The 21,617-nt window shown below is 35.0% G+C and overlaps 1 protein-coding gene across 15 annotated transcripts in view; it reads right to left on the bottom strand.

Moving 5' to 3' along the window:
• Positions 1-112: 112 nt before the first annotated feature.
• LOC123535350 (ras-specific guanine nucleotide-releasing factor RalGPS2-like) overlaps positions 113-21,617 on the bottom strand; it is a 138,523-nt gene continuing 117,018 nt past the window's right edge. For 13 of the 15 annotated variants that reach the window (XM_053524483.1, XM_053524479.1, XM_053524482.1 and 10 more), the window contains 16 exons: positions 17,565-17,678; positions 17,076-17,126; positions 16,611-16,694; positions 12,242-12,331; positions 11,312-11,404; positions 10,522-10,645; positions 9,076-9,207; positions 8,478-8,568; positions 7,827-8,006; positions 7,323-7,492; positions 6,763-6,850; positions 5,663-5,765; positions 5,125-5,217; positions 4,576-4,681; positions 4,194-4,285; positions 113-3,688 (listed from right to left, as the gene is read on the bottom strand). In XM_053524483.1, coding sequence (XP_053380458.1) covers positions 3,659-3,688; positions 4,194-4,285; positions 4,576-4,681; positions 5,125-5,217; positions 5,663-5,765; positions 6,763-6,850; positions 7,323-7,492; positions 7,827-8,006; positions 8,478-8,568; positions 9,076-9,207; positions 10,522-10,645; positions 11,312-11,404; positions 12,242-12,331; positions 16,611-16,694; positions 17,076-17,126; positions 17,565-17,678 — 1,641 coding nt within the window. In that variant the 3' untranslated portion in view covers positions 113-3,658. Of the gene's footprint in view, positions 3,689-4,193; positions 4,286-4,575; positions 4,682-5,124; positions 5,218-5,662; positions 5,766-6,762; positions 6,851-7,322; positions 7,493-7,826; positions 8,007-8,477; positions 8,569-9,075; positions 9,208-10,521; positions 10,646-11,311; positions 11,405-12,241; positions 12,332-16,610; positions 16,695-17,075; positions 17,127-17,564; positions 17,679-19,040; positions 19,515-21,617 lie in introns of those variants that run through there. The other 2 variants (XM_053524481.1, XM_053524470.1) reach the window with 2 other exon arrangements.

Below are 21,617 nucleotides of genomic sequence, written 5' to 3'. Positions count from 1 at the left end.
ACAACAAATTACGTAACATCATATGGCGAGCTTAAAAATTGAGCAGATGAGCCCTTCAAAGTGGTAGCTCACAAACAATTACTTATCACCCGAATAAAAAGCTAAGAGTTGATGTTTGTTTGTATTTTATTGATTTTGTCCCTCAGATAAGAGAGCACTGGAGGTCATTATTAAGTTACAAATAGAGAATGTTAAGTATTGTCGTACATATGGCAAAATCTACAACAACTTCTATATTATGCTTGTTACATTTTAAATTATAAATCATTGTATCAACAATACTACATATCAACAATGCTACAAGACAAGTTAAAATAAACAACAGGTTTCCGGGTGAGAGAAAAGACTCTCGTCATATTAAGGTACTGAACAGACATTAAAACATGTACAGTATTAAACCTCTGTAACAAGCAAAATATCCAAACTCACTAAAACTGAAAATTTCTTTCCATTGAAACCATATACAGTTAAGATATTCTAAAGAAGAAAACATTCAAACTCTCCTCATCAAATTTTTGTCTCAGATAAAATATTCATCTGCTACCAACAATTCCATAACTATGCCATTATAAACAATAGCTTCGTAAAATTTGACTTTGTCTATTATCAGGAGTCTGTTTAAATGAGGTCTTCTTTGACAAAATCATTATATTTTGAGCCTGTCAGTGATTTTAAGTCTACAACAGATCAATATTTTTAAAAGAAATATGTTTTAATATGAATTTGATTGAGAAGTTACAAAATCTTACAATATTATGAAACATTTCTTTCTTTTCTGAATGTCTCTCTTTATATATACCCAAAATAGGGGCTACAAAAGCCCCCTTTTTTAGCTGAATGACTAAAAAACTTGCTCGGGAAGAGTCAAGAAATCATTTAGTCGAAATAAACTGGACTTTTTAACAAATTTAGCATCGACCCAGCTGCATAACTTTTCAAGCATCTCTCGTACAGATACAATGCTTCCAATAAGTTCAAATCATGTTAAATATTTAAATGAGAAAAAAAGTATTTTCCTTTCACAAAACGCACAGTCAATATGCTGTCTATATTCTTATAATTAATCATACACACAGACTTAAACATTCTCCCTATAAAGCATTCCGACGAGTATTAAGTCTATAATCAGTTGAAATCTATTGTGTACACTTATGAACACATATAAATAATTTACTGAAAAAATGTACAAATGGGTTATGTAACAAACTGAAAAAAAAAAGGGTAAATAACTATTCCATCTTTTTACACTTGATGCATAAGAAAAAAAATGATCCAAAACCACAGAAATGAAAAGGAAATAAAGTTTTCAGTGTGAATCCGTAACTGATTGAAATTGTACAAAAATACATATACTTCACAAGTGCTAGGGGTTTAAAATGTCTTACTGTCTGTTCGTACGAGCTAGTTTATTTAAGTACTGGACATTGGACACTACATTTCAACTCCGCCGAATGGACATATTGACTTATCTGTCAAGTAAGCCAGCTGATAAAGTAAGAGATTTTATCAAAGGTAATGTTATAGTGGTCATCATAATCAATGGCCAATGTTAAAAATATTTGTAATTCTGAGAGTGATGACCCACTAAGTGACTATAACTACTGACCACTATTGCTGTACAGCCAGTGCTGCAACTTCTACTTCACACCAGTCATCTTTAAAAATCTCAAACTTAAAAAGTTCTAAGTTATATGTGGACAAAGACTGTAAAATATTCATCTACATTAACCCTTACCCTGCTAAATTTCTATAATGAACCTTGTCCATCTTTCAATTTGGACAATACCATAAAGGGTTAAAAGGGGTGCTTACCTAAAAGATAGTGACTGAATAGCGAACAGTGCAGATCTTGATCAGACTGCACAGATGTGCAAGCTGATCATGATCTACACTGGTCGCAGAGGCAGAATAAATCGTGTTCACCGGCTAAGCATTAATGTGCATGATATGCCACTAGTAGCATTCTACCAGACTGAGCAAACTGTGCATTATGATCCTGTAGATAGATTGTAATTCAGAACCCTAAGAGATGGTCACCACACCAAAATGGAATGCATTTTATTATGAAGTTAACGTACCGAAACTAAAATAACAGAAATATACAGTAAATACCCTCATGTATAATGCATGCCTGTGTATAATTCACATCCCAAGAGTTAAGCCTAAAATCTTTGTATAAGCACCCACATTTTACAGGTGGTCCCTGGGGTCTAAATGCAGATTACACACAGGAGTCTACGGTAACATCTTATGGTACTTACACAAATAATGAGTAATTCCAGTTTACTATACAACAGATACCCTGTACAATATATAACTGAACCTTTGCTGCAACCCTAAAATATTTCAGTGGAATCCAAACCAAACAATTTATGTTATCTTGCAAATGTCTTGACATAACAGTAAAGTTCTAAAATTAAGCTGTTCAAATTATGTAACAATATCAAGCTGTTCATAAGATAAAATAGCAGATGTTTAAATAGCAAGAAAATTAATATATTCTTAACACAATAAAATAATTAAAACACAAATAGCAGCATGCTGTGCTCTAAGAATGGGCTTACAAATCAAGGGAGGTAATTATTTCTGTATTATCAGCAGGAAAAACATGGTTACACAGTATATCTTAAGACATAATTATGAGCACATTATCAAAATCTTACCACTAGTTTTAAAATATTTTTGTGACAAACGAAACGAAAAAGTGGAAAGCATTTAGAGGGGCATGCTATGAGTTCTTTAAGGCAAAAAATCTTCTTTCAGGCTTCAAAATGCCCTTTTTCTTAAATTATCCTTTTTTTCTTATGGTCCATTGAAATAAATCCATATTTCAAAATTTCAGATACACCAGATATAAAATTTCATTTGTGTATTCAATAATATATTCTTCCTTAGAAATTGTCTGTTGTCCACCATATTAAAACATTTTTCCAATGTTTGCATTGTTTGTCTACACACAGAGAATATAGCAACATTTACATTTAGTCGTATTGCACATCTTGAGAAAGCTTAGATCAAAATCTTGCGAAACATCCAAGCTGACAAAAAGAGTAACACACAAATAGCACTGGTTGATCTGTTACACAAAACGTCACAGAAAACAAATGCTGAACACGAAAATAAATTGCACCTTAATTTCTTTAAGCATTTTCAAAAACTGGCCGAGTGTAGTCATCAAAATAAACATGATTCCTTTCAAGAGCTGTCTACCCCGGGACAGTTCAATAGGCCAACAGTTGCTGCTGATTTCACTTATAATACTACTGATAACATCAGTGCCTTTCATAAGGTTTCTTCTGTGAACCAGCCAAATCTTCATGGAGAACATTATCTGCAATAATCATGTCAATATAATATTCTCCTTTCTGGAATCCACAAGTATGAGCATATTCTGTTGAATGGTCCTTCCAGTAACAGCTGAACAATTCTGTATAAATCCAACCAATCACAGCTGAGAATGATGATCACATGACTTTCATATTGCTATATATAACTGGCCAATCAGCTTCAGCTTTTACTGTCACATGACCACTTTTGGTGTTTGTGTCTAATCAGAGGTGACACAATTTGTCATGTGACTGAAAATATCCCATCAAAAACATGGAAGGCATGTACTTGAATCTATCACAGCTTTGAGAATATTTCATGGCCTTGACCGTCAGTCAAATGACATCAGATTAGGCTGCGTCTGAAATGGAAATCACAATCTTGTTAAAGCACTGAAGGAAATTGGGTGGAGTACTGTTGTAACTTTACAAGACGACTAAAGGCAGGTTTTACTAAATTTCATTATTATTTTCTGACCACAAAAACAGTTTCAACATTTCATCATGTAGTATTTCCTTCTAGAAACAATTTTAAATACTTATATGCTGTGACTCATTTCAATTTAATTCAGAAGTTACTAAATTTCTATTATTGGCATTTTAAATTCACATATTCAGCAAAATGCATTCAGACAGAAGAAACTACTTCACATATTTTTACATTGCACAAAAACCCATCACAGTCTTCAGAGGTATTTTCTGGTGTTTTAATCCCTTTTCTGTATGGTTCTTTTTTGTTTTTTCTCTGTTGAGTTTAACATCAAACCAAGACAACTGCTGGAAGTAAGGCAACTTTCCAGCTTTTACTGTGGGAGACCCTGGATGTATTTTTAAAGTTTGTTGTTAAAAGAAATAAAGATTTCTTACCTGTGTCTGGTACTTTTTTGAAGCTTCACTGAGATGCCGACACCAGAGCAAGGCCTGTGCTTGTGTTCCCGCTCTAAATTTATACTGATTGCCTGAAAATATGGAAAATTATTATTAACCTTTACCTTGCTGAATTTCTAAAATGGACTGGGCCATCACTCAATTTGGGCAGCACCACTTATAATTCAAGGGAATGTTCACTGAAAAATTACAGACTGAACAGCAAACAGTGCATGCCGCAAGCAGGCTGAAGGTTAATAAAATATTAACTGCTATAATCCAAACTCAATTTGATGTACATCTGCCAAATTCTTATAATTATTTTACCGTATTCTTGTTTTACACAAAAGAACAGAAAAATGTGAGAAGGGAGGAAACCTACCCTTGACTGGATCTGTTATTTGGAATGCATCAGGCTGTAATGGATTATCTCCCATGACCACCATCCAACCTACCACTGACGTCATCTTACTGGGACTTGTCTTAAACTGAAAACAGAAATAATCATAAATTTTACATTTAGCACTTTGTTAATGAACAGCTAAACATGATGATACTTTACAGACTTAAAACCCTGGTGCCTACATTATTCAACAGCTTCTCTGACATGGAGAACCACTCTCAAACAACATCAGTTAGAACATTTTTGTTTGTTTGTTTGTCTTTAGCTCTGTTTTTCAACAATATTTCAGTTCTTTAACAGAAGGAAATTAACCTTATCAGTGTTCCTAACTCTGCACTAGTACTAATCTGTTCCCTGCAAGAAAACTTTAATCTTATTGGTTCCAAAACATTTATTATCTTTTCATTTCATATTCGACTCTACATAAATTACACAGAACTGAAGAAATTAATCAGATAGAATCGATAGCTCAGTGATGGAAAAACATCACTAATGATTACACATAAAACCACACGCTGTAGTACTTACAGAATTTCTTTCCATTCTTCGTAAATTTTTGGCAGGAAAATACAGAAGACTTGTTCCCCATAACGCAACCCAGTACCTCGTCCATGCTGAAACCTGCATTACAATATCAAACAAGACATTGAGACAAACTGACAAATTTTAGTAGCAATGGTTCAGTATTACACAAATTGCAAATTTTATTCTATATTTATTTTGTTGGATTTCAAATTACTTCAACTTAATTTCTGGTCAAATGGCGACTTTCCAGCTATTAACTGGAAGGAAGACCCCTGTGGCCAATCCAGGAATGGCACAGACGGACACCTAGGTAGAACCATTAATCTTCTGTAAACTGAACAGAATAATTATTCTTCACAATCCTACACCCCAAGGTAGGTTCAGAAGTAATACAGTTAAGGGGTATGTGATCTGAAGTCAGTTATCTTAATCACTAGTCACAGGAGGCCGCTAATTTTATATACTGACTGATGACATCTTTCTAATTAACACTTTTTTATCTATCACAAAAAACAGAACAAAATATGTGTAATTTTATTACCGTTGGTTTTCTGCCTTCCTTTAACAAAGTTTTTCTTTTCAAACAACCTTCACATGTAAAGTTCTGTTGATACTGTTTACCTGTATCTAAAGTTGGCCGCAAACTATAAAATAAACAAATATATAACCAATTAACAATATTTTAGATGCTATTTCATTCTCTATTGCTGAAAGACTATCCTTCAACACAAGTAAATTCAATCACAAATGGGAAATGATGCATTCTATAGCTGCATGAAAGCTGCTGACATGTGAGCTATAATCAATCACTACTGCTGACTTTATGACATCACATTTGTACAAATAAATGAGACAGACCAACATGTCTTTGGATTTATTTCTCTGTCCTTTTAATACTAATACAGTATTAAGCAAACATGTGTATCTATATACTCGCAAATTATTGCTTGAACTGACTCTGTACAATGGAATTAAATCATTTTAGCTGAGCCAGGCCACTGATCTTGGCAAGAAAAAAGCTCTGAGGTAAGGAAATATTAACCAAGATTGCATAGTACTAAATGAGATAAATACTGAGGTAAGGATAAAACTGAGGTTGATATTTCATAAGGAATACTCAGGTAAGGGAATAATAACTTAGGAAAGGAAATACAGATCCAAATTGATATTATTGAAATAGACAACATTCTCTTGTGTGACATGAATCAGGGACGTACAATTATAACATAAATGAGCCGCGCCATGAGAAAACCAACATAATGGCTTTGCGACCAGCATGGATCCAGACCAGCCTGCGCATCCGCGCAGTCTGGTCAGGATCCATGCTGTTCGCTAACAGTTTCTCCAATTCCAATAGGCATTAAAAGCGAACAGCATGGATCCTGACCAGACTGCGCGGATGCGCAGGCTGGTCTGGATCCATGCAGGTCGCAAAGCCACTATGTTGGTTTTCACATGGCGCGGCTCAAATGTATCTATAGAACAGAAAAACAACATAAGCATACAACAGTTATACATACAAATTTGGTAAAACCTAAATACATTGGTTAATCTTGGCACTGGCCTAAAATCTAGTTAAGGCAAGTATAGGTTAAAACACTTGACACACACACAAAAAAAAAACAACAACAGAATACTAACTTGTCAGCTGGCCAATATGCCTCTTGATCACTGGAATTTGTTTCCGTAACATCATCAGTGTCGCCACCTGCAAGGCATAATGCACAACCTGTTACAATAAAAACCAGTATTAGAGAGGTTGAGAGTTCAGGTGAACATACAGGTAAGAGTAAATCTTTCTGTATATGATATATGAAGTGACAGTATGATATATGAAATGACAGTATCATTGGCAATGCTTTGTTGAACATTTTTAATATAGATAGAAGCATAAAATTATTTGTTAAACCTAACAACAGGTACATGTAGTTAAAAGTATTACGTATTTAAACATACAGATATCTTTCATTGAAATCTCAAACAATTTTCGTACATGAAATTTTTGGATTCATTTTTTTTTTTAGACATACATTATATTTAGTTCTCAACCTCTCCATTGATAAACAATTGGGTTTCCCTAAAAACTTTCAACTTATCTGTAATATAATGCAAATTGTGTTTTTAACTATACCTATTCATTTTCTGTTTGAAGATAACGTTAATAGCAAGCATCAGGCATCGTTAAATGAGATGTTTTGTACCTTTACATAATGATCCATCACTGGAGGCACATGGTGACTCCTCCTCTAGTACACTGTCATCTAACAGATGTCGTACACCTTTAACATACGGTGCAGTTGTTTTTGTAGGAAGACTTTGTGAGCGTTCTGGAGCCCCACTCGCACAACTGAGAAAACTGGGACAGGAAAAGCTACAAGAACAAACAATCATGTTGATAAACCACTGCATTAGTCTTGCAAAAAAGAAAACTCACAATTCTTATATTGTATCTGATATTAAATAATAAAACTTGTATCTTGTTGCATCATACAGAAACAGTAAAATTCAGAAATATACTATACCTTTAAAAGCAAACAGAAATAGAAGACTGACTGTAATGTTCTCTTGCTGTTGTTGTTTTCACTTGTCAAAGGGATTTAATTCATGAATACTTCAGCATGGAAAGTAAAAATTATCTCCCTTCCACTAATAAGCTAAATAAATCATTCTATATTTTCCATTTTTCCTGTACAATTGCAACTTACTTAGCACTTAAACTTCTGGATTTTCTATGTCCATGTTGTTTACCAGTGTGTGAGGGACCTGGGGTAAGGGTGTGGGTATATCTGGGCTCCGATGTTGGGGATGGTGGACAGGCACTCACATCTTCTCTAGATGTTGACACTGTCTGGTTAGAGATAGGAGGTTCTAACTTTAAAGATAACCTGCAAATACAACAACAATCCAGTAAACAAAAAATTTAACATTCATTCTTTTTTTCTATTTAAAAAAACAAACAAACAAAAAGTTTAAGGTAAAATATAACTGTTTCCTGACAAAAGAGTATGAGATGGAATTTCTTTTGAATCTCAAATATTTTCACAGTCTAAATGTGTATCAGATTTGAAATCATGGTCAGGACATCATCAGGTCTCAAAGTGACTAGCACTTAATCCTACAAGATCTTAGCCTGATGCCATATCACATATAATTGTATCTTGCGGCTTCAAACTTACAGCCAGCTAGATGATTTTCCTCATATAAAAGAATTCTATATGCAAACGTTTCAAAGCCACATTGATTCAAGGTTAGCAATCTCAACAACAGCCACACAGAAGGTCTCAAACTTTTAAACACTGCATTCATCTTCTGCAGTTAAATTTTGGATCACATATTTCATAGAAAATACAACATACTTGTAATTATCGTCCTCAACAAATTTCTGTAATTCCTCAATGTAACGAACTGACTTCAGATAATTCTGGACATGTTCTTTTACATCAAGTTCTGAAAGGTAGTTGAAATGATGTTAATATTGTACACTGTTTCAAACTTGCAGTTCAGAATTTTTACCCAATCAATATCAGGCCATTTCCTCATCTGTCTTACAGAAGTATCTGTAGAAATTCTCATTTTATAACAAAAACACTGTAGAAATATTAGACCCAATGTAATATTTCCAGTTTTATTGTACTAAAAGATGGAAGAAAAATACTAAAAAACTTTAGTAATATTTTCCAGCTTTATAGTACAAAACTTCTGGATGAAAAAGTTTAAAATACAACATATGTTTAGTTATTACTGTAAATTCAAAAATATCTCACACGTACTGTATTCATGAAAATGTTTGCACAGTACTGGTTTTGTTATAAATACTCCTATGTTCTATCCACAGTTGAACATACAGCATTAACAGTCTTCCTTGATAACTTATTTTAATTTTTAAAATAGTAAATGTTTAGCTTTGCCAAAATATCTGGTTTTATTGTAAACAAACAGATGTTGAAACTATACCATAAGTAGACTGTTGAAGATCTGCTATAACTCTGAGGATATTGTTCATCTGTAAGCGTCTATGGTGTGGCTCCATACCACCATGGTGAGGATGGGCAACATCTATGTAGATCAGGTCAGTTAAATATAATCCTGAAATACACACATTTAAATGGCATCATTTACCAAACTGAACTCTTCATTTTAATGTACCACATTAATATGATTTTTACAAAGTGTATTGTAATACCTTATAAATTTCATTATCTATAGCATCAACTGGAGACCAAAGTTGTTACACGCCAGATTTGCCTCAGTAATATCAGCGTGTGGACAAGAATTATACCATGAATCCTTTGATGCATAAAAACGTCTAGTTAACATTTACAGCAGAACTGGAGGACATCTGACCTTTAGTCAAATTGTTTAGGGAGAAAATTCATATTGTCCCAGGATTCTAGCACTAGTGCTACTCATCCATCAAACAGGGTCATGATAGAACACATAGTTAAATAACTGGGATTTTTATCCCTGCCATATTTTTCTCTTTTAAGCATTGCTTTAGCAAAACAATGTTACCAATACTGCGCAAACTAGTTTCTGGCCTGACTATGTCAGCGAGTTCTGGAATGCGGAGAATGTGGCGGTCTTACAGACTCTCAATCACTGTTTCTCTGTTCTTGTCATTTATCATAATTACCAGTAAACCGATAGTGTAAAAGTAATTATCTCCGGAAACATACAGCCTTCCTTAATTACAAAAACAAATCAACAATTTGTCAATTGGCCATATGAATGCAGTCCTTGTTATGTAGAATATATTAACTGATATACACAAATGTATTCCAAATGTTAAACACATTATTTCTTCTGTATTATTTTATCACTTCCATCTCAAAAACTAATGTTCCTTGAAAAAATGGTAAATTTGTTAATATTTGACATTTTTGGCACATAAAACACACTCTTATGACAGAGATATCAATCTTATATTACTGGAAAAAAATGACTGACATTCTCTTCAATTTTAATTTTTCTACTTGTTTTTTAACTGCATTTAATGAGCTAACCATCAGACAATCTTTCACAAAAAAGGCACCATTAAAGTAAAGAAATATCACTAGTAAAGCATTAACCTGTATTCCCAGTGGGATTAACATATCATGTTGCTGAGTGCAATAAATAAAAACAAACTTACAATATTTTACTACATTTTACCTCACAGAAACACAGACATCTTAGCTGGCTCTAAACATTGCATGTTCACAGAAATATATAACCTGTATCTTAATTAACAGATTCAACAATATATTTCAAAAAACAAAGTATTGATCAACACCTAATTAAAAGACAGCTGCTACAATACTGAATACAATAACAACTAAACCTGTCCCAATTCTGGTGCATACTTATACGATTGGATTGTTGCAAAACAACAGAATAGAATAAATAAAAGCTCATACAAACCTAAATATGGAATACAGGGAAGCTTCACATTGTCCATGTAATCTCTCAGTCGTTGTCTATTGTTGTTCTCCGAAAATAAATCTGCCATCTTTTCATACGACGCTTTGTCTTTCTTACACAAGTTCTGTTGGAGAAAACAGAAAGATTAACCAAATGCTACCTTAACTTGCCCAAGACAAATCTTAAAATATGTTTACTTCATTATAACCGCCTCGGTAGTTTAGTAGTAGAGCGTCCGCTTTGAGTGCAGGAGGTCGTGGGTTCAATCCCTGGCCGCGTCATACCAAAGACGTAAAAAATGGAGTAGCTTCCTCGCTTGGCGCTCAGCATTAAGAGGATAGTACTAGGACTGGTCAGTCCGATGTCTGTATAATGTGACTGGGTGGGGTATCATGCCACGTGTCTACGGCATGATATTCCAGTGAGGCAGCACTATAAAGTTGGGCATTGTGCTCACTGCTACAAGTAGACACCATCGTTTATATGACAGAAAAATTGTTGAAAAAGACGTTAAACCCGAACACACACACACACACTTTATTATATATGTGAATTTGTATATAACTAGACACCTCAGATTAGTTTGGGAACAACTTCCGAAAACAAATCAGTTAGTAAACAAAATACTTTATCACCAATAGAAACATGTCAAACATAAGGGAATCAACTCGGAACCCATTGAAGCCATAGTTCAAACGTTTCTAAGCTAAGCTAGCTGGTGGGCCCTTTCACCAAACTGCTCTGGTAATCGTTGTAAAATGAAATAAACATATGTAATTACAGTACATACCATCCATGTTTTAGAGAGTCGGAACACAGCAGCACTTTGCAGTGCTGAAACCACAGCCATTACTGCATGCAAATTGTTGAGCTCTAATAGTTTCTGAAATATACAAACATTGCTTGTTTTCAGCCGCTAGAGGCAAACTTATAAACAGTTAAACAACACTTGTTAGAGGTCTCAACTGAATGAAAAAATACTCAAGATATTTAGGGATTTCAAGCAATTCCAAAATAGACACGTGGCCGAGTGGTTAAGGTCGCTGACTTCATTTCACTTGCCCCTCATCGATGTGGGTTCGAGCCTCACTCAGGGCGTTGAATTCTTCATGTGAGGAAGCTATCCAGCTGGCTTACGGAAGGTCGGTGGTTCTACCTAGGTGCCCACTCGTGATGAAATAATGCACGGAGGGGCACCTGGGGTCTTCCTCCACCATCAAAGTTGGAAAGTCGCCATATGACCTGAATTGTGTCGGAGCGACGTTAAACCCAACTAAATCAAATCAAAAATCCAACATAGACAATATAAAGAAAACTGTTTGGGACTACCAGCTGCCCAAACCATCAATGTTTTACTGTACTAGTGAATGTTTCTGTTGGGTTTTAAGTTGCCCAGTGATGACATTTTTCAAGTTTTTACAGTGGAAAAAGACAGAAGGTTCAAATCTGAGCAAGGCAAGGATGAGCACCAAGGTACAACTACTGGACCCTTGCACGACTTAAAACTTGCCCTAAAAGGGCAAATGGTTCCCAGAAATCTGCCTTAGTATACTGGTAATAAACATTTTCACTGACTTAGTTTCTCAGAATTCTAGTTGGGAAGAATATATTGTATGAATATTTCCAAATTTATCCTAACACTCTTCTGTCATTCACATGTTACATCAAATTTCACAGGAATTATTTCAGAAAATCCATTGAAAGTGTAAAAGTGAGGTACCTTTCCTATCTTAATGAAGTGAGCTAGAACTTCTGCTCGTGTTTTGTCTGTTTGGGTGTTTAATATTTCTCTCTGTACCCAAAAGTTAACCTGCAACAGAAATCAGAGAATAAATATTTTTCTACCTATATACATGTGTCAATTCAATAAATATAAGTAGAGAACTAAACACATCTTCATCAACACTTGATCTTAATTTCAAAAGATTTTTATAATCAATTCAAATGTTATGCTGTATTTTCTGGTTGTTCCTCAGTCTCTACCACAACAGACAACATAAACAGGCATTAACCCTTATTTTTGGTATACCAACATGTAGAATACTGTAAAATCATTTAATTTCGTGGACATGAAATTTCATGGCTTTGGTCAAAACAGCAATTTCGTGGGCATATTAATTTGTGGATTTCAACTTCTGAACATAAAATGAATGGGAATTGTATTTGTTCATTGGGATTAAATTTCGTGGATTATCCACCAAAATGAGTCCCCCATGAATATAAATGATTTCACAGTAGTCACATCAGTTAAATATGCTATTTAGCATTATCTTGTACAATATGGTAATACAATATGGTGATATACCAGGACAAGTAACCATGCAGCTATATAACAACACAGGTGGCAGTAACGTACCTAGGATACAGTATGGGTCCATGAGCCATATGCACTTAAATTTACAATTATAATGTTTTCTTAGGAAAAAAATGACAAAAAGCCATTTTGAAAAATTTTTTGCTCCTGTGACAATGAGCCATGAGAAAGGTGATCAAGAACAGTTTGACATGTGCATTGCTTCCAGGTCCGTATTATTTTTTCAAAACAATATTTTCTTATCAATTGTTGGTCGCCTTTTCGGCAAAAGATTAATCTTTCAGAAAAACCTTACTTCAAAACCCAGTTCCAAACCTTTTACGCATCACGAGCGAGCAACGGCATACAAAACGATAGTGATTTCTCCACCCGAATAAATCCCACACATTTTTCGTATCGAAGTCTCCCCCCTAAAACACATCAAGCACACAGTGCGAGTTTAAAATAACGTTATAACCGTTCATAACAGACTAAACACAAACTAACAAGACCGAAAACTAGGTTCAATCCTACTTTGTTACTTACAAATTCGCTATTTAACATTTTCGCTTTCGGAAATTACCTTCGCCTGCCATGATTACCGTTGACAAGATGGTGGTTGTAAAGAAAGTTTTCATTGGCGGAGACAGTTTACGTATTTCAAACGTAGCAATAAAATCCAAAGAGTACCCGAATATAAACAAGCAGCGATTGCTCACGAGGATTATTTACCAAATTCAAACTAGAAAATGCTTTTGTAAAAAAGTACATGTCTCCCCCAATGCAAAGTCCTATAGGCAAGAAGTCAATAGGGGTCAGGAGCGAAAGTCAAAGAGACACTGAATGTTGGCTGCAATAGGGATCATCTACTTGGCATGTCCAGTCATCCCGCTAAATTTCAACACTCGTGGCCTAGTGGTTCTCAAGTCATTGTTCAGGCTCCTGGGACCTTGACCTTTGATCAAGTGACCTCAAAATAAATAGGGGTCATGTACTCTGCATGTCCAATCATCCTGTTAAGTTTCAACATTGTAGGTCAAGTGGTTCTCAAGTTATTTCCAAAAAATGATTTTACATGAACAGGCCACTGTGACCTTGACCTTTAATAGACTGACCCCAAAATCAATAGGTGTCATCTACTCTGCATGTTCAATCATCCTATGAAGTTTCAACATTCTGGGTCAAGTGGTTCTCAAGTTATTGATCGGAACTGGTTATCAATGTTCAGGCCCCTGTGTCCTTGACCTTTAACGGAGTGACCCCAAAAACAATAAGGGTCATTTACTCTGCATGAACAATCATCCTATGAAGTTTCAACATTCTTGGTCGAGAGGTTCTCAAGTTATTGATTGGAAATGATTTTCCATGTTCAGGCCCCTGTGGCCTTGACCTTTCACAGAGTGACCCTAAAATAGTTAGGGTTCATCTACTCTGCATGACCAATCATCCTATGAAGTTTCATCATTCTGGGTCAAATGGTTCTCAAGTTACTGACCGGAAATGGTTTTCAATGTGCGGGCCCCTGTGACCTTGACCTTTCACAGAGTGACCCCAAAATCGTTAGGGGTCATCTACTCTTTATGACCAATCATCCTATTAAGTTTCAACATTCTGGGTCAAGTGGTTCTCAAGTTACTGACCGGAAATGGTTTTCAATGTTCGGGCCCCTGTGACCTTGACCTTTAATGGAGTGACCCCAAAATCGATAGGGGTCATCTACTTTGCACGTACAATCATCCTATGAAGTTTCAACATTCTGGGTCAAGTGGTTCTCTAGTTATTGATGAGAAATGGTTTTCAATGTTCAGGCCCCTGTGACCTTGACCTTTGACGGAGTGATCCCATAATCAATAAGGGTCATCTACTCTTTATGACCAATCATCCTATCAAGTTTCAACATTCTGGGTCAGGTGGTTCTCTAGTTATTGATTGGAAATGGTTTTCAATGTTCAGGCCCCTGTGACTTTGACCTTTGACGGAGTGACCCCAAAATCAATAGGGGTCATCTACTCTTCATGACCAATCATCCTATGAAGTTTCAACATACTGGGTCAAGTGGTTCTCTAGTTATTGATCGGAAATGGTTTTCAATGTTCAGGCCCCTGTGACCTTGACCTTTGACGGAGTGACCCCAAAATCAGTAGGGGTCATCTACTCTTCATGACCAATCATCCTATGAAGTTTCAACATTCTGGGTCAAGTGGTTCTCTAGTTATTGATTGGAAATGGTTTTCAATGTTCAGGCCCCTGTGACCTTGACCTTTGATGGAGTGACCCCAAAAACAGGGGTCGTCTACTCCAGCAGCCCTACAACCCTATGAAGTTTGAAGGTTCTAGGTCAAATGGTTCTCCAGTTATTGCTCGGAAATGAAGTGTGACGTACGGACGGACGGACGGAAGGACGGACGGACGGACAGACGGACGGACGGACAGGGCAAAAACAATATGTCTCCTGGGGGAGACATAATAAATAACAACCGGTAAGTAATTAAGTAGAATTGAACCTTATTTTTAGTCTTGTTAGCTTACATTTAGCCTATTCTGACTGCTTGTAGTGCTATTTTTAACTGACACATGGTGTACTTGATTTGTTTTAGGGGGGAGACTTCGGTGCGAAAAAATGTGTTGGATTTATTCGAGTGGAGAAATCACTATCATTTCGTACGCCGTTGCTCGCTCGTTATGCTTAAACGGTTTGGAATTGGTTTTGAAGTAAGGTTTTTCTGAAAGATTAATCTTTTGCCAAAAAGGCGGTCAATCACTGATAAGGAAGTATTGTTTTGAAAAAAAAATACGGACCTGGAAGCAATGCACATGTTAAACTGTTCATATCTACCTTTCTCATGGCTCATTGTCACAGGAGCAAATTTTTTTTCAAAATGGCTTTCTGTCATTTTTTCCTAAGAAAACATTATAATTGTAGTAAATTTAAGTGCATATGGCTCATGGACCCATACTGTATCCTAGGTACGTTACTGCCACCTGTGTATAACAACAGTGGGTAAGGCACATCCAAATATGCTTATACAGCTGGATACTCCTCCAAATATACCCCATGTTGTACTGAAAGTGTTTAATATCCTTTCTATTCTATGTTTATTTTTCTTGGTGAAAAGAGGAAAGGTAACAATACAGAGAGGCGTGACTTATAGATCCCAGTAGTAACAATTCATAGTGTCAAGGGTTTACCAAATTTGAATTTCATGTGACTTTTATCATTTAGCTAACACAGGATTTTTTAACTAAAACAATGCATTGTCCAAAATCAAATTTGTTGTATCTAAATTCTAATTAGAAATATATTGTAAAGTCACATGAAACACTGTCAAACACATGCAAATGACTGACTAGAAGACAAAAAATAAGACAGTAAGGTATAGAACAACTATTGGATGGCAACCTTAACAACTGCTATGGTAAACATGTCAGGGTTCATCTGAAGTAACTGGTAATCAAACTAGGTAACATTCAGGTCTCGGCTAAAACAGCTATTTTGTCGGGAAATGAATTCCTGGGTTAAAATTTGTAACATACAGTAATTTGTAGTTATATTTGTTACATTGGACAAATATGGATCTGCATGACATGGAAATTCAATCCACTAAAAATAGTAATGATTTCACTGTAATATGTTACCTTCACCTTATATAATTATGTTGGCTTACTGGAAGCGTGTATGAAATTGTCATTTTTTAAACGTAAGTTAAATGGATTATCCTGCGGCAACTAACAGGCTTTTTGGAAGTATCTGGTTACTGAGTAGCTAGTTGTTAGAACAAATGACTATTGTACTTACATGGTTAAATCTGCGTGTAAAGGCAACAACATTTGGTGCCTTGATGAGTTTCTCCTTGTTTGTCCAGGCACAGGACGTTAGCTCCTGAAATATACAAAATACGGTACGGTTCATAGATAAAATACAAATATGTATTTCAGAGTGACTATGTTTAAATCCTTACTTCTATGGTGGAAATGACCTGGACATTATTTCAAATATGGTGGGCATTTGCTTATAACCACTGACTTTCAGCTAAATTCCTAGAACCTTTTAATGAGGCTACAATGTAGAAACAGGATGTTCTCTTGGATTATTTTTCAGAGAATGAAAGAAAGCTCTGTAGAAGCCAAAATATTGGTCTTAAATAAAATTTGTCAAGCTAAACCTGCTTTGGTTGTGTGATTACACTACACTAGATGGTTTATTATGGTTTTCAGGGAATGGTATACAATATAGATGTAACAAGCATATTGTGGTACTTACATCAGGCTGAATACCCTTGAAAACTGGTAAATCCATCAGTGTAATTTGACTCTGTAACACATGTTATAAAATATAAGTTGACATAATCAGTATTTCACAACAAATATTCACAATGTTTTACATGAAAAACAAGCCTTAATCTGCACTGTAAAATAAAAACAAATAAAAACAGACAAATATATACGTTATTCCAAGCTAAGGCAAACACTGAAATAGACTGGCACGAGTGGTGAAGCAGTGTCCCACTGCCCAATAGCTTTGTGTTCAAGCCCCTGCTGGTTCTAGTTGTGCAGCCCTTCAGGCACCAGAGTGATTTTTTTCGTAGAAACCAGTTCAAACCACTCAATGTTAACTAAATATGCTTTTAATGAAATTTAAGTGAGAATGAACTAAGTGAGAACTGTTTTCATTTTTCAATAAGTAAGTAAAATACAGTATGTGAATGTTGTTCCACAGGAACAGACACCAGCACTCAGGGAAGTAACTTACAGCAAATTCCTCTGGAGGAACTCGTAACACATCGAAAACTGCCGCATCGTAACTTTTCATACGCGGCAAACTGGAATGCTTGTCCAACGAATCTTGACTACCCTGGCTCATCGCCTGAAAATATAGAAGGAGTATTCATTAACCACCCTAAAATATCACATTATTTAATATATCACTGCTTAATTATGATGTTTCAACTTATGCCGTGTGGCAAATTTCCAGGTTTCAATAATGGAAAAAAGACCCCGTGTGTCTCTCTATAATATTTTTCAGGGACTGGTGCACAGCTTGGATTTGATCCTTCCAACAGTCAGCTGGATGGATTCTTCAATTAAAAGAATTCAGAATTTCAATCCCTGGTGAAGTTCAAATTAGCAGTGGTAACCAGCAAGTGACTGGAAGTTGTTCACTAACCATCAGGCCACAAAGAACCACCATTTATACAGTCTGGGATTAGCAGAAATATCAAAACAATAAGCTTTCTTTGCACTGAAGTCAGCACTCTTTCATAGACTGCATTACCTGTATTTAGACCAAGGTTACATTCATATCAATATAAAGACAATGCTGAATAAAAACTGTATAAATTCTTAACTTACTACCACATGCTGTCATTGTTACCAAATATTTTTCCTCTCTTATGTCATATATTATACAGTTAATGTTTTGGCACTTTCCACCAGCACTTAGCTGGAAGGGTAAACTTTATACCAATAATTATCACACACAGATACCACAAATAAATCATCTACTAGCAGACAGGGAGAGAGTTTCAAGAACACAAGCTGTCAGTGTGCCAAGGCCAGTTCTCCGAATCTGCTACATTATGTCATATTAAACAACCAAAAAACAACTCTGTATTATGGCCTTGCTTTCTGACAATTTGCTTAGAATCTTGTGTCCATACCCTCCTGTAAAGGTGGCAACATCTGCTTGAAGGTGTTTCTACTCACAATATTTCTTTTTGTTTAAGTAGTAGCTACTTTTTTTTGCTGATTTTATGCATTCTTCTTGCACTTTAGGAATATACACAAAAGTTTAGTTAATATGCTGTCATACAAAATACTTCGAAGATAAATCATTTAATTAAATCACCACTTAATGTTGTCTGTACATCAAAGCTTTGTAAGGTGTAAAATTTGCTTTATCACCTGCCGCCTAGCCAGATTCTATCTATAATTACCCCCTACAGGCCTTAACCTCATGGCATGGTAATGCATTTATAAAGTTTTTTGACCCACTACCAAACCCCTGAAGCCAGTGAATATGTTGCCAGATTGTTTCTATACTCTGATCCCAAGATTTAGACTGATTACATATTTAAATACATCTATTGCCCTGGTAACAGCTGATTGGCTTAAAGAAGGGATTGTATTTTGAAGTAAAAATGGCTTTAATCTAATTCTCCACACAACAAACTTATGTCAAGATAATTCCCAAACTTTGATAACATCCAAAAGATTAAAGAAACTTTACCTCTTCATCCAAATATTCCATTTTTCTCAACTACTTTAAACAAACTGCAAAGTCTTTAAATATAATTCCGAAATACACCAAAAGATGAACACTTAGATAAACAGAATCATTAATCCTTCATCTGACAGGATAAAAAAATGTCTTATCTCTCTAAATTCAGATACTATCCTCACACTAGGGATTGTTGTAAACAAAAACAGAGACACTGTTCTCTCAACTGTTGTTTATTCCATATAAAGTACAATATTTTCCTGTCGAATCCAGACTACTGTCTAGATAACAAATCTCACCAGCACTTTTCCATTGTTTTCCTATTTTCTCAGGAATTCACCTAGCTAATTCACTCAACAAGCTAATCATAATTACACTGATAAATACTCCTTTGTTTAAAACACTGTCATATAATATCAGTACATTATAACAGTTATCCATTTCCTCAACCTTTTTCCTGATACCATTCTGTACACAGCTGGAAATATTTAAGGTATGACATTAAGTATACCAGCTGTTGTTGTTGTTGTTGTCTGTAACAGTAACAGCTGGTATATGAGTCATACAGGGCTGACATACAGCAAGCATATATCATTAACTAAATCATGTAGCTCAGCATCACTGATGTCTGGGAAACTGTCCAGTATATCATATATGTAGTCAGCCACACCACCATTATGTATTATGTAAATTCAAGTTAAGTACAAAGACAAAATAATTTTTTAATTTTGTAATTTTATTAAACAATACAACCTTTCCACAATAAATTAAGTGATAATAAATGTCACCAGACTTAAAAAAACCCAAATTTTTTGCATAGTTTCTTGTTTCTGTTTCACTTTCTGGCAACCTTAAATTCATTTGTAACCATATCTGGCCTTGAACTGTTTTTGTGTTTATTTGATTGTATTTTTATGTTTTACCATGTTGACCACAAGATGTCAAGGTCATGACAATTCTGACTTAAAGTAATATTTTCCTTTGAAAAATAACAACTTCATGAACTTTTTTATGTCTATTCAGCTACCAGGTACACAAGTGTCAAGTCTACCGTGGTTCAACAGTAACTTGAAGTGGAATAAAGGGCTTCTTATTGTGATCCTTTGACAATAAAAATGTAAATTTATAATCTTTTAAAATGCAAATGTAACAAAAATGTATTGACCTGGCAGCCAAGACAATATGAAGATATTTATAGCCAAATCTCATGCAAGTGGTTTAGACAATACCAGACAAACAGACAGAACTGCAAGGTAGAGGTTCACAACTGGATTATATTTGTGAAGAACTTAAAACCATATGCCCAATATCTTACAAGCCAATATTGATAAACATAGATCATTGATTTATCTCTGAAAAAAAAAGCTAATTTTAGAGACGAGTCATACCTGACATGTAAACCGAAACCAGATCATACAAATAAATAGCACCTGACCTTTTTAAAAATATTTCATACAAATAATTAGATCTGTAAACTTTTAAAAATATTTCAGTAGAGTGCTAATTAAATTATTCAAAGCAGAAGCATTCATTTGACCTAAAATTTTCTCAATTATGATGCTTTCTTAAGTTCAAATATAAGGTAGTTTAATCTGTTGTGTATAAAAATGTGTTTGTACATTAACCTACAAAAACAGTCCATAATTATACAATAGTACCATAGTCTAGGCTCTGCCTCAGTTAAATACAGAAATGATGTTTGCCAATGTTTGTGTCTGATTTTTATAAATCTTAAATAACCAGTGTTTCAAAAACAACTGTAGTTTCCCCAATTTCAAATTATTTTCCATTAGGAAAGGTCTGAGACACGATTCTAAAGGCTTCAGATCATTTAAACTTCTTCGTCATTGTATTGTGTCTCTTAGAAAGTGTTGATTTTCACATGGCTGCTGAGCAAGAACGTTGTCACAAACATACAATTTATTTTATTCTTTGCTTGATTCAAAAGATATATTTCGGTGTACCAAGGCATAATTTTGTTATTATTATATCCACTAACCATATATCACTCCAGGAGAACTACGTTCCAACGTAAGTCAAGTCTCATCGATATCATGTGACATATCTCAACGACAATGTTACGATGTCGCTCCGTATGACCTTGTTGATTCTTTTATTATGTGCAATAAAGCATTGATTCTACGTTTTCATAACTGAAAAGATGAGTTTTAGGTGTGGAAGCAATAATAGCTATTTGCAGAATTTTGATAGATAAAACGAACTAGCTACAAATAAACTTATGTAAGCTACATAAATGTTGCAAGGCCGCAACGATAACGGACAATATGTGACAACGTCTCACGTACAGTGTTGCAAAGTCTCAGCATCATAATTACCATTTGAACTTGTAGAAATTTCATATTCACATTTTATCTTTACATTGGGAACATTTCTTAGACACTTTCATAAATGACTGGATGACGTCTGAGCAAGGTACAACAATTTAATCAGTATGACAAATGTATTTGAGCCGCGCCATGAGAAAACCAACACAGTACGTTTGCGACCAGCATGGATTCAAGATTAACCATAAAAATGTCATAGACTGTTAACTTAGCAGTTCAGTAAATAAAACATGAGTTTTTG

The sequence above is a fragment of the Mercenaria mercenaria genome, chromosome 15, assembly GCF_021730395.1.
Source record: "Mercenaria mercenaria strain notata chromosome 15, MADL_Memer_1, whole genome shotgun sequence".
Taxonomy (NCBI): Eukaryota; Metazoa; Mollusca; class Bivalvia; order Venerida; family Veneridae; genus Mercenaria; species Mercenaria mercenaria.
This window is presented reverse-complemented; position numbering and strand designations above follow the sequence as displayed.